This window comes from Condylura cristata, unplaced genomic scaffold (assembly GCF_000260355.1).
Source record: "Condylura cristata isolate star-nosed mole 26May11 unplaced genomic scaffold, ConCri1.0 scaffold00002, whole genome shotgun sequence".
Lineage (NCBI taxonomy): Eukaryota > Metazoa > Chordata > Mammalia > Eulipotyphla > Talpidae > Condylura > Condylura cristata.
This window is the reverse complement of record NW_004567103.1, coordinates 49,347,904-49,361,655: the sequence shown is the minus strand read 5'-3', so window position 1 is coordinate 49,361,655 and position 13,752 is coordinate 49,347,904. Positions and strand designations below refer to the sequence as shown.

At 35.5% G+C, this 13,752-nt stretch overlaps 1 protein-coding gene and 1 long non-coding RNA gene across 3 annotated transcripts in view; one reads left to right on the top strand and one right to left on the bottom strand.

Annotated features, from left to right (window-relative positions):
- The window catches only part of LOC105853758, a 35,978-nt gene extending 28,466 nt beyond the window's left edge, over positions 1-7,512 (top strand). Inside the window, exon 3 of the long non-coding RNA XR_001145525.1 lies at positions 7,445-7,512. This is a non-coding gene — a long non-coding RNA (uncharacterized LOC105853758). The remainder of the gene's footprint in view (positions 1-7,444) is intronic.
- Positions 6,198-13,752, bottom strand: part of SCN9A (sodium channel, voltage gated, type IX alpha subunit) — a 123,325-nt gene continuing 115,770 nt past the window's right edge. For both annotated transcript variants that reach the window (XM_012726128.1, XM_012726122.1), the window contains exons 23-27: positions 13,585-13,638; positions 12,546-12,683; positions 11,604-11,708; positions 10,026-10,296; positions 6,198-7,670 (exon numbers count right to left, since the gene is read on the bottom strand). In XM_012726128.1, coding sequence (XP_012581582.1) covers positions 6,481-7,670; positions 10,026-10,296; positions 11,604-11,708; positions 12,546-12,683; positions 13,585-13,638 — 1,758 coding nt within the window. In that variant the 3' untranslated portion in view covers positions 6,198-6,480. The remainder of the gene's footprint in view (positions 7,671-10,025; positions 10,297-11,603; positions 11,709-12,545; positions 12,684-13,584; positions 13,639-13,752) is intronic.

Genomic DNA, 13,752 nt, shown 5'->3' with positions numbered 1-13,752 from the left:
GTAAGAATAAACTATTAAAAAAAAAAGAATTGCAGTACAGTCCAGAGGTGGGAGGATTCACCAGGGACAAAGCAGGGAACAGAATAGGCGCATTGACCAAAATACACCCTGAGGGGAACAATGGGTGAGACAGGAGAGGTCTGCTGCACCATGTGTGTCTGCTCCCTGTAGCAAAATCAAACCTTTGCTACAGTGGCTGTGGGTAGCTTCACGGTACTGAGATTCAACAACTTGTGCCACCAGGGAGGGCCCAACTTTGGTTTCACTTCTTTGGAGAATATATGGGAAATAAATGTCCCCTCATTTCTTTCCTCATCTCTGACTTAGAGCTAACAAATCAGTTTTCTGGGCTGCTGGAGCATAGGAAAAACTGGAGATAAAATGTTTTTGCTGTCCTTGTGAAATCAGTTTTGGAGATGGGTTCGGAGATTGGGGTCCCTTTCAGTGGCCCTAGTTAGTGTTGGGAGTGACCAAATGCGAAGATTTACTGACAAACAGCTAGTTTCCTGGGCAAGTTTCTCCTTGAGACAGAGGTGGTGGTGTTACTGATCGCCGGTCTCCGTTTCCCTCAGCCAATAAAAGGAAACAGAGTTTGAGGGAAAGGAAAGTGGTTTTATTTGTGGACAAATGAGGGGGGCAGCAGACTCATGTCCGAAAGACCACCTTCCTGCTCTTTGGCAAGTTACAGGGCTATTTATACAACGTTCAACAAAGAAAAAGGGGAGGTGGGTGAGAGTCCGCAAAGGGGAGGGAGTAAAAGTTAGTGCTGGGATGGAGACCAGTGGGCATCAGCCTTTATTTACAAACAAAAATGAGGAATCGGCAAGAGTAATGGGGAGGGGGCAGGGTGCAGCACAGGGAGGAATAGGAGTTGGGGTGCTGGTGAGCTTTCTCACTATTTGCTTTTGTTTGGGGTTCCTTTCCTTGACCCTAAACCTGTCAAGAGAAGAGAAACTGCAAGGAAAGGAGAGAAAAAACAAAAGTAAACCCACAGTCAATTAAGAGCTCTGGGAAAACCAATTCCGTCATAAATTTGTCAAAGAGGGCAAATCTGAGAGCCCATTCACTGTATCAGTAGTTACATCCAAAAGGACAGGTTTATTATAAAAGGAAGGGAAACGTAAAGAATGCTCGCACAGACACAAGCAGACAGAAAGAGCTGCCAGAAAGGGGAGAGTTTGCTAAAGGGATGAGTTTGCTAAAAGAGAGGCCTGCAAGTCACAGCAGGCAGCCATGGGGGCAGAGCTGCCTGTTCGGCCTTGCAGAGGGAGAGGTCAGTGAAGAGAAGGACCAGCATGCTCACAGGTCACAGGCTGGCAGGTGGGTTGCTGACCTACAGAGAGAGAAGTTGGCCAGGGGCACCTGCATAGGCACAGGGAGGCAGAGGGACAACTGCCTCTGGTCAGTGCAGAGATGGTATTGATACAGTCTTCTCTTTTTTCTAGGGGCTCATTCCTTTGTGGACCTGTTAACTTTTGTTAACCTAATTAGGTCAAGGGTGGGACTAGTAAGACCTGGGATTCTCTACAAAGACTCTCCATCTCCATAACAAGTACGTTAATCACTACTACCCCCACCTCCAGTTTCTATCATTGTGTGCAATAGGTTTCTGGTCTTGTGGTGCCTCCTTCGCAATTTTTCTACTCCTGACCTCCTGTTATAGGGCAGGGGGAGAGAGGTACCTCTGAACCCCCAAACCTGCCTGCTATAAATAGGTTCTGCCATCTGCTGCATCAAGACAAAATATTTAAGACTTTTTTTTAAAGATTTGTCTATTTGTGCATACAGAACTGGGGTACAGGCCAGAGATGCAGGGGCAGTGAGGGGATTTACCAGGGAGAGTGGGGCGCAGAACAGACAGATGAATGAAGTACACTGCTGAGGGGAACAACGGGAGGGCCTGGAGAGGTCTGCCTCCATTTGGTCACCTCCCGGGGATGGTGGAGTTTGAACTCATGCTGAAGTGACTTTAGCTTCTTAGTGCGGTGCTTTAACCCATTGCCCCACCAGGGAGGGCCAATTTAAGACTTTTAATGGAAAGGAATTATAATGCAATTAGTGTGCAATACAGAAAAGACAAAGAATATAGTTTCTAAATCAAACACCCAAAGTTACCCATCTCTCATAGGTAAAAGTCTACCCAAAAGGGACTGGCAGAAAGCAAGGCCTGAAAGCCCACCACAAGTCTAAAGCATCTTTTGGAGGGGACCCATAGAAAAGGATCAGAAATGCCAGATAAGTCAGGGGGAAAAGGACAAAATCCAAATCAAGATAAACGCTGCCATCATCAACCTCCCCAACAGGTCTCTCACCCACATTTTTTCAACCAGTCTGGGGGCCAAGAAACAAGAGCCGCTTCTTCACACATCTCTGCTCCATGTGCTTCCCTCAGGCCTTCTTCAGGATCTCCATCCCAGCTTACTTCCTCCTCAGGCTCCTCTCTAGGTTCCTCTCCTCCCTGCTCAGTTCCACCCTCCTTTTGGGTGGGGCAGGGAACCTGGAACCTCCCCTTTTTCCTGGTGATTAGGGCACAGGGTGAGTCAGTGGTGGGCTGGATCCAGTTTAGAATAGTCAAAGGGGTCTGAGGGTGCCCACCTCTTATCTAAACTTTCAGTCACTTCAGTGCTTGCTTGAAATGTGCTGGCAAAAACTATATGCAAATATGTACAAATAAGAGTATTTCCTCCAGCAGGTGAAAGCACAGCACTGCAAGCTAGCCTCAGCTGCTTCAGGAGTTCATTCCTCATCCCCCTGGGAGGACACCCACATGGCACAACAGTCCTCTCCTGTCTTGCTTGCTGCTCCTTTCAGCAGTGTACTGCATCAGTAGGCCTGTTCTGCTCCCCACTCTGTCTCTGGTGAATCCTCTCACCACCCCTGCACCTCTGGCCTGCACCCCAGTTCTGAATGCATAAATAAATAAATCTTAAAAAAAAAAAAGAGTATTTCCTCCAGGAAAGCCATTATTAAACATTTACTGGTCAGAGAATTTAAGTCCTTAGTCATTTATGTATACTATACTACCTCATAATACTATTACAAAATGGAGTTGCATATTGATAATTGTGTGACTAAGTATGTATTTTCACTTTCTATCTGAATTTTCTGGTCATATACACACTCTGTCACAGGTACTAATGAATTGTTTTGAAATATCTCCATCTTTCTTTTTCTAGAAGACTTCATAAGACATCTGCAACTGTCATCTTCAGTAATTAAAAAACTATCAGTAGATACAACTTATTTAGGAATTTATTACTTTAAAGGTTATTGTCACAGAGACAGAAAATACATGGAAACATATTTTTATTTTTGGACTTTTATTTTTAGATTCTCTTACAATGTGTCTCAAGTGTTGCTACAATATAATTTAGGACAAATTTAAACATTTGAGCATTCATAGCTGTATGAAATTTGTGAAGAATTCTATGAAAACAGCACTATTATAATAGTGACTATTCATTAATTTTTATGAAGCAAATTTGATTATTTCCCTCAAGAACACAATAAACCAAATATTTAAAAAACTGGTGGCCTCTATACATAGGTCCTAAATCCAGGCCAGTTACTTGGACATTCTATTAATAATTTAGGCCCTTTTATGACTTTCATTAACATTTCTCCAAAATTGCTATTTAGAATTGCATTATTTACATAGATGCCTTTTATCTTAACTTCTTTTAATAAAGCTATCAAAATTTTATAAAATCATGCTGAAGATTTTGGGTTGAGGTTTGCAACAGTCAGCATTTAGAAACAACCACAAATCAAATGCCTTTTGCAAGTATTTAACAGTCAAAATGGTAAAAGAAGATTCTCCCACTTTTATCCAAAAGTATATGTGGATTTGTGTTCAGATCTGGTCATTTCCCTACTATTGTAAGTTTTAATGTAACTAAATCATTAGGTGATATGATGATTCAGTGATTAATGGAAACTGGAGCATGACAGTGCCTTCTGGAGGCTGACAGCTCATGATTAGTACCAAACAGCAACCTACACCAAGAGAGGTCTAATTTTATTTCAAGCTTACTCTGTACTAAAATGGCTTTTTAGTTATAAATATTGTTTTTATTTGATAAAAAGCCACAATTAGACATCATCCTGGGGAAATATATATACATAAAACAAGTAGGTTTTATGTATATATATTTTTTCTAAAAATCACACACAGTTCAGCATAAATAGGAGGAAGAGCAGCTATGTAATATTATTTTAAAAGCTAAGAAGAAATGGTATTGATGAACTAGAGTCATCTTTTTAATTTTACATTAAAATCAAACAATGTAAAACATAGTAAATCACACATAAACCTGTCTTCCCACTATACATATTTTCATATAACATAAAAACAAATGCAGCTATATTTATATAGGCTTAATATAATCAGGATAGTCTGAATTCAAATTTAAGATAATAGTAATTTCTTAATTTGATATTTTAAAAAATGTAATATATTTTGTATGATTTCCTAATTAAACTGTGAAGACCTATTTTCAACAGACTTGGAAGGTATCTGATCAATGTTCTACATTGTCTAGGAAAACACTGATAGTATCTTTCACATTATATAAAGTGGCTCAAATTGAAGATTAATGTTTGACTGTAGATATAAAGAATCTTTGGCCCTAGATTTAATTTCATATGTATCTTATAACAAATATTTAGAAGTGATCATTTTTCTTATGGGTGTTAGAAAATACATCACTGTTTATAAAACATTCTAGATAGGAATTACATGGAAGTATCTCTTTTGTTTCTTACTCTCTCTCTTTCAACTGCTCATTTTCTACTCATCATTCTTATTAGGTATGATTAAATTTCCTTAATCATTAACCAGTCAAAACAAAAATGTGTTTTAAGGACTTATTATAGAAAATGTAAATTTTTAATTTTAATTTTAAAAATGGCTGAAATGTAGTTGCTTTGAAAACTCCCACAAAATCTTCTAAATAAAACTTTCTAGTGTTGTATCCCAATTCTTGCCTGTGCATGAATAATTTGATAGAATATCTCATTCCTGGATAAACTCATGAAAAAATGGATCATGGCTGTTCCTTCTCAAGTCACTGCTGACAAGAATTTCTTAAAGCTAGATACATAAAGCATAGGAGGACAACAGCTAGTGTAAAATGAATATGTATTTGGTAAATTATAGGTTTTCAGGCAACTTTAATGAGTGCTGCACAATATGCTGCAGAGTGATAGAATTTTAAGCAGAAAATAACAATTTCCTTACCAAGCAAAGAATGAAGAGGCAAAAGGATTACTTGTACAAGTAAGGAAGTAAGTTAGTGGCAATAAAGTTGGCATGAATCTGTTCACTGCTCACTTACACTAAACATAAATCTGTGTTGAAAGTCTGCCATGTGTTATGAATTAAAACTTGCCATACACATTCAGGATGGTATTTAGGTGGTGCAGTAAACACTGTGCCTATGTTGTCTTCTGTTCAAACATGTAGCTTATCAAATCGATCTCTGATTATCAGGAGGCACTTCAATGAAGGGAAACCAACTTTGCTTAGCACTTAAGGCTAACTAAGCAATAGGTAAGAGAGTAGAAAAGTGTGACAAAACACACTGAACTGCGTCATGATCAGTATTTTGGGGCTGCACAGCCCAGAGTCATGTTTTACAAATAGTAAAGTTTTCTTTACTTGCATATTTTCTCAAATTTTTTCATGTATTTTATTTTGAAGACTGTGGTATGTACCTAGAATAGTCTGTCATGTTTTTTATGAACATTAAAGATACATACATGTGTGTATACATACATACACATACATATACATATATATGTATATGTGGGCTATGAAACACAATACTCACAAGGTGAGGGTTATCCGGGTTGATGCATGAGTCAAGATGGATGGACAATATTTGTTGAATTGCCTATAAATGTTTTAATCCCATGACATTTTACAGGCATATATAACTTGGTTCTAATGCAATGGAGAATAAATTTAAGCACCTCGAACACAGAATGACCTCCATACATGGGTAAGAATCTTGCTCTAAATAACAAAGTGTGTTAACTAAGCATTAATTACTAATGTCCAATCCTTTTACCAGGGCATTTGATTACAAAACCAAAGCAAAATACTTTTGTAGATATCAGATAATAGATGTTTGTGTGAGTATATTTATATGGAAAAGATGAACAGTTATGTGAAAAGATGACAAGGCAGATGTGAATATTTTCCTCATGATCTCTTACTTTATTAAAAGCAAATAAAATGAAATCACTTTTGTTTCTTGTAATCATCCCCTATAGTGTGACTCTTACAACTTTTTACTGCTGCAAAAATAGCCATCTGTGAATGCTGTCCAACTATTTTAGGGAATCAGAGCTAGTGAATGCACTAATTTTGAGAATATTTTGATTAAAAGAGTTTTGGCATAGACCCCTTTAAAAGAGTCTCATTAACACAATTATATCACCTTCACAGGCTGTAAACAATATAGCAGAAGTGAAGCTTTATTTACTGTCCTTGCCATCTTTCCCTTTATCTTCCTTTTCTGTTTTGTCTGTCTCATATTTTTCTTTGTCTGGCTTTGTTACACTATCATATGAAGGTGGAGAGACGGTGGATGGTGTTGCATCTGTTTTTTCTGGAGTTGAGTTCTCATTAACATTATCAAAAATCATATCTTCTTTATTGGGCAAGTCATCATCTCTGTCTCCATCTTTTATGTATATACTTGATATATTTTTGACATTTTGTCGCAAGCGGTAACGTCTGTAAGCACGTTGAATAACAGTAGCAGATACATCCTCTTGTTTACGTTTTAGTGTTGTTGTGATGGGTTCATAGGACACCTTAGAAGGATTTGCAGACATGAACCTCTCTTCCATCTGTGACCGAAGAGAGTCCATTTCTCCACCTTCACCCAAAACCCGCTTTGTAAAGGCAAATAAGATGTCCAGGCAGTGGATCCGGTCTCCACTGACCATGGGCAGGTCCATGGCGATGAGCTGGACTTTGTTTGGTTTTGCTATGAGAAGAGGAGGATCCAGAGCAGCTGCAAAATCAGACAGCTTGGTGTATTCTATAAACTGGGTGGCATCCGGATCAAACTTCTCCCAAACCTCATAGAACATCTCAAAATCATCCTCACTCAGGGGTTCAGTGCTTTCTTCAGTAGCAACGCTGAAGTTCTCCAGGATGACAGCGATGTACATGTTCACCACGACCAGAAATGATATGATGATGTAACTGACAAAGTAGAAAATCCCAACAGATGGGTTCCCACAGTCTCCCTTCACTGAGCTCCCAGGGTGGTCTTTTTCAGGGTCACAGTCGGGAGGGCCACTGTTGAGAATAGGCGCCAGCAACCCATCCCAGCCGGCAGACGTGGTGATCTGGAATAGGCAGATCATGCTATTGCCAAAGGTTTCAAAGTTGAACATGTCATTAATTCCAGCTTCTTTTTTAACATAGGCAAAGTTGGACATGCCAAAGATGGCGTAGATGAACATGACCAGGAAGAGCAGGAGGCCGATGTTAAACAACGCAGGCAGGGACATCATCAGCGCAAAGAGCAGCGTGCGAATCCCCTTGGCCCCTTTGATGAGACGCAAGATTCTGCCAATCCTGGCAAGTCGGATCACTCGGAACAAGGTAGGAGACACAAAATACTTTTCTATTATATCAGCTAGAAACATACCTGGTGAGGAGGAAAGGAATTAAAATGAAATATTCATGCTAAAGAAAATCATGTCTCTTAATAGTTTTATCTGCCATCTTATCTCATGATTTTGGAACTGTCATTTTATATCAAAATCATAATAAAGATTTGTGTGCCCCCAAAGAAAATTTATTTCAGTTAACTACTATGACTTTTTTTTTAAATTAAATTTATGGATGTTATTTTTTCCCCTCCATAATGATTTTTTTATTTTATATATTTAGATTTATTTATGTATGCATACAAGAGCTGGGGTACAGGCCAGAGGTGTGAGGAGAAGAGAGGATTCACCAGAGACAGAGTGGGGAGAACAGGCAGATTGACTGACATACACTGCTGAGTGGAACAGCAGGCTAGAAAGGAGAGGTCTCCTGTGCCATGTGGTCACCTCTCTGGCCCTGGATTGAACTCTGCCCATAGCTTCACAGTGTTGTATTTAACCTCTTGCACCACCAGGTAGGCCTGCATAATAATTTTTTTAATTATAAGGATAATACCTACTCAGGAAGAAAATTTAAGTAACAGTATGTACTGAAAAGTAAACATAAGTCACCTGAAATATCACCAAGCAGAACTATTATTAATATTTTGTTGTGTATCATGATGAAAGCGCACAGACACAGATGTAAGCTTTTTTTCAATAATCTGTTTTAGTCAATTATAGGTCAAGGAAATACTTCCAGACAAATGACAAGATGATTTCCTAGTTGAGTAATATTTCATAAATATATGTGTGTATTATGTATGTGTGTATATATATGTATTTCCTCAGTATTTTATATATATATTGAAGAAATATATATATATATGTGTGTGTGTATATATACATATACTGAGGAAATATATATGTATATATATATGTGTATATATATGTATATATGTGTGTGTGTATATATATGTATATATATACATATACTGAGAAAATACATATATAAGATACTGAGGAAATGTATGGTTTTGATTTTGAGGGCCTAACTGAATATCCAAATACATACATGTTTATTACTGGTAGCAGGAATATTTTTTTATAATATATTAGTAGAAATTATTAGGTCAGATAATCACAATTTCATTATAAAATTCCATGCCAAATTACAAAATTTCATGCCAACTATTACCAAATCAATCTCAAGAAATTTGGTATAGAAAAGTGTCCACATTTCACATATTCACCAATTCTGTCATTCTTTTTATTATTTTCACCCAAAAATATGTAATCTTTTTTTCTACATAAAAGATTTAATGTTGGCACATGTCATTTAAAATTTGTACCACTGAACACTAGCTGAATCCATTTTTTAGTTGATTCTTGTCTATTTATTTAAATGATTTATTTATTTATGCATACAGAACTTGGTGTACAGGCCAGAGGTACAGGAGTGGTGAGAGGATTCACCAGAGACAGAGTAGGGAGCAGAGCAGGTTGACAGTACACTGCTGAGGGGAGTGGTGGATGGGTCAGGAAAGATCTACCATGCCCTGTGGGCCACCTCCAGGGCTGGGGTTCGAACTCATGCTGAAGTGGGTTTAGCTTCTTAGTGCTGTGCTTTAACCTGCTGTGCCACCAGGGAGGGCCCAATTCTTGCCTATTTTTAATGACTGCCACAATATAATACAAAATGAATATAATTTGCTCTATTTTACAGTCATCAATATTGTGGTTTTAGGTCATGTGAACGTTAATATTTGTTGCCTATTTAATTATTTGTAAGTTGAGTTTGAACTATATGAGCTTTACAATCTCTAATTCTAAAAATAAATGCAATGCTAAAATATTGGGAAAAGCATGTGTAGATGATAAAAAACAGAAAGACAGAAAAGTGACCATAGCAATCAAGAAGGAAGCATGTACTGTAATTCATAGATATGGCAGATTATTTGAACAATTATTGAATTATATAGATTTGCACCATAGGCAATGAAGTTGATATTTCTTGAAATCTTCACTTTGAATTCAGGAAGAATTTGTAAGAACTGCTGATACTCTGGCTATTAATGTTATTATTAATCAGGAGGCAATTCTCATATGTACTAAAACTGGATGTGATTTCAGATTTGGACAATATAAAAAGACAGTTGCCACTTTAGTGAAGTTTATTTAATCTTGGAAATTCAGTACCAAGGACTACAATATGCTTTCATCAAATGAAAAACATTTGAAGACTATGGTATGAATCCCATGATTCTTATGTAGTTTTATTTACTTTTGCTCTTAAAGTTTCTTCATTCTTTCATGCAACTGACTTAATCAAAAGTAAATTTACACGGAGTAATTCAGAAAATTCTCTAAATATCTGTGGAGCTTGTTTAATTGAGATAAATAAATGGTCTTACCAACAATGGAAAGAATCACAACCACAAAATCAAAAATGTTCCATCCCACAGTGAAGTAATAGTGTCTGAGGGAGATCAATTTCAGCACACATTCTCCAGTGAAAAGGATAATAAAGACCACATTTATCCAATATAAAACATCAGTCATGTAGGTACTTTGCCCCTCTTTTTCTACCATCATGGTTACCATGTTGAGGCAGATAAGCACCATGATAGTGATATCAAAAACTTTGTTAGTTACTAGGTCAAATATACATCCTTGAAACTTGTTCTGTAAAGACACAAGCGAAAAAGTGGAATGTAAATGTACATTTTATAAGTTGTATACACAAATCATCACATTAGTTAAAAGCAAATCATCTTTAAAAATTTCATAAATTATCCCTGGTCATAGGATCTTACTTTTCTAAGAAATGTTAATAATGGGTTAAATATAAATCAATGAAAATTTTTGTCATTGCTGACTTTCAGTATCTAGGACCAGTTTTTAGTTAACCTTGCATAGTAACATAAGCTTTTAAGCTTATCTACCCTAGTATTATATATGAATTATCATGGCTAAAAAAAAGATAATTTTACTATGAAAATCTCAATTTCATAACTTAGGGTATGTCTCTAAATTTTGCTTTGTTATTGTTTTAACTAATGTCACATAGTTTTGAACTAATATATCAGAGAGTTTATTATCCTAACTTTTGTATATATACAATGTTTCCATATATATCTTTACTATAGATCAATCTCATTGCTAGTATGCCTTCCATAAAAAAAAGAAAAATTGTAAAGGCCCCTAATAGTTGCACAATCAAGTTTTAAAGCATTATTATCAAGATCAAAGATGGCACTCAAAAAACTTTAATCTAAGACTTTTAAATCCATCAATTACGACTTAGCAGTTTGGGTGAGAGTATAAGAATGTTTAAAAAGTGCTAAGTGATCCTTACAAAGCCAGCCATGTACTAATTGGGTGGGATGTAGGATGCTCTCTGTCTTTTATCCATAGCTCTTTAGTAATGGATACTTAGTCTAAATTGAAATGCATTTAAACATTTTTTTTTTAACTTGGAGGAATACAAATATTCTTTTAACTGTAAGACTCAAATTCTCAGTTGAGTCTATTCTGGTCTTTGACTCTACAGTAGGATAAAGTTTAGGTTAATAAATAATCCTCCTGATTCTCTTGCTATTTGATGTAATATCAAAGATCTAAATGTTAATGTCATCATACTGATAGTAATCACTACATCATAAATTCACCATTTGGATAAATTTCAATAAAAAATAAATTCAGTTTGAATTTCTTAGATCACAGTAAAACCTACTAGTAAAACCATTTTACTAGTAGGAAGTTGTATAACTGACATAAAAGTATATATAACTGACATAAAAGTATATATAACCACTCTGTCATAGAAATATTAAAAGCTTTGATAAAAATAAAAGCTATGATAATGTTAAAAATACATAAATTCAATTTTACAAGCAATTTTGTTTAATATATCAAAAGATCTGCATTTATGTTAAAGAAACTGCTGTACATTATGTTATTGCTACAAACATTCGATTTTTTTTTTTTACCCCTGGTCGAGGTATTGGCTTTTGTGGTTTCTTGGATCCCAGCTTTTTCATTGCATTATAATATTTCTTTTGTTCTTCTGTCATAAAGATGTCCTGACCTCCAAGGTAGAGAAATAAAAATAAATCTAGTTAAAATCAGAATCATTGTCTAGATGTTTCCTCATATCACTAAGATAGTGTCTGATGTCTGATAAGAAGAAACAAGAGACAGAGGCAATATGACCACAGCTACAGAGACTGAAGTTATGTTGCTACAAGCCAAGGAACATTGAACTACCAGAAGTGGAAGGTGTAAGGAAGGCCTCTCCCCCAGAGACTCTGAAGAGATAATGACACTGCCAATAGGGTTAAATCATTTAATTTCAGCTTCTAAACTCTAGAATTGTGAGGGAATAAATTTCTGTTGCTTGAGATTACCCAGTTTGTGGTACTTAGTTACTGGTGTTCTAAAAAACTAATACAGCTGATGTGAATATTAGAGAAGCAGAAATTTCAGGAGAGTGCCTTATATGCAACATTCAATAAATCTTAATTTTCATTACTTATATATTATTTTTTCTACAGAAACTCTTCAATCTCAGAAACCACATTTTAATTTGTGCTCCTTCCAGTGTTAGCCCAACACACACCACACAAAGTAATATCTTAGAATATAATGAATACTTATAAAATGTGTTTTGAATAGTGAACATTTTTGGTTATTCAAATAGAGAACATTATAAAAAAACTGAATACTGTATACTATGTAAGAAGTTATGGCTTAGAAGATATTTTCTATGCAGATGATAAGATTAAGCATACCTATAAATATATACTGGCCAATTATTTGAGAAGCAAATAAAGGAAATAATTAGTTAACATGAAACTAAATTTCGCATTACATTTTTGTGAAAATAACTATTCTTTGTTTCTAGTACAATAAAAAAAACTTAAGATACTTATCTTCTTTTTCTGTTGATTGAAATTATCTATGATAACACCAATGAACAAGTTCAAAGTGAAGAATGAACCGAAGATGATAAAGATGACAAAATAAAGATACATGTAGAGGCTGTACTCATACATGGGTTGCTTGTCTACCTATAAAATTAAGAAAATTTAGTGGTACATTGACAGTCACATTTGGCTTTTTCCTTTTCACACTTTTTGAGAAGATAATCTAAACAGAACTACCCTAGGTTAACTTGGCTTTTCTGATGCTATAGCATTGTTGAGGCTCAACATAATCATTCCTGAAAATTTATTCATATTAAATATGTACTATATACTCTTTATGTACATAAATATAATCTTCAAATGGCTGCAAAGTATTAAGCATAAGTAAGACTTGTTCTCACATTGTTAGAACACTGTAGTAAGAAAGTGACCAAAAGTATGAGTTTTTTTCCAGAGAAAAGCAGTGAAAGAGATAATGTTATATTTACATAAAATTCGCTGATTTTTTTTATTTGGTATAGAAATGTCTTCACTTGATTTTTTGGGCAACATGAACTAGCTGGTGATGTTCAGACTTTCTTAATGTGAAACTTACTTGACATAAATTCATCTAAAGCATTTTAAAATATAAAAATTAAAATGATGGATAAAATGCAATTTCATTTTTAGTCTGATAAATTAACATATGCTGATACCTTATTAGTATAAGGCTTCATTAAATGCCCTTTTTTTTTTATTTTCCTGTTGTATCATCTGAACAACTTCACTAGGTAGGCATGATTTTTTTTTTCTATTTACAGAACAATAGACTAAGAGTAAATTTGCTCAAAATCAGTTGCAAAATGTTCATGATTATGGTCAATCCAGAATTTTATTAAATCTGTCTTCAAATCCTGCACATGTAACTACCAGGCTATTAGGCAGAAGTTCTTTACCATGTATATGCATACAAAGAGCTCCTTGAGCTATGGTTTAAAAACTTCTGGCCAAAACAAAGGAGCTTGAAAATGTCGCAGAGTTTAGTGGTAGGTTCACCAATACTTACATTAACAGAGTCAACAGCTGCATACATAATATCCATCCATCCTTTAAATGTAGCCTGTAAATACAACACATGTAGATTCTGAATATGGAGTTCATACTCAAAAATAGTCATAAGTGAGTTTAGTTTATTGAATGCTAAAACACTTAATATTAAACTACTAACTTTGAC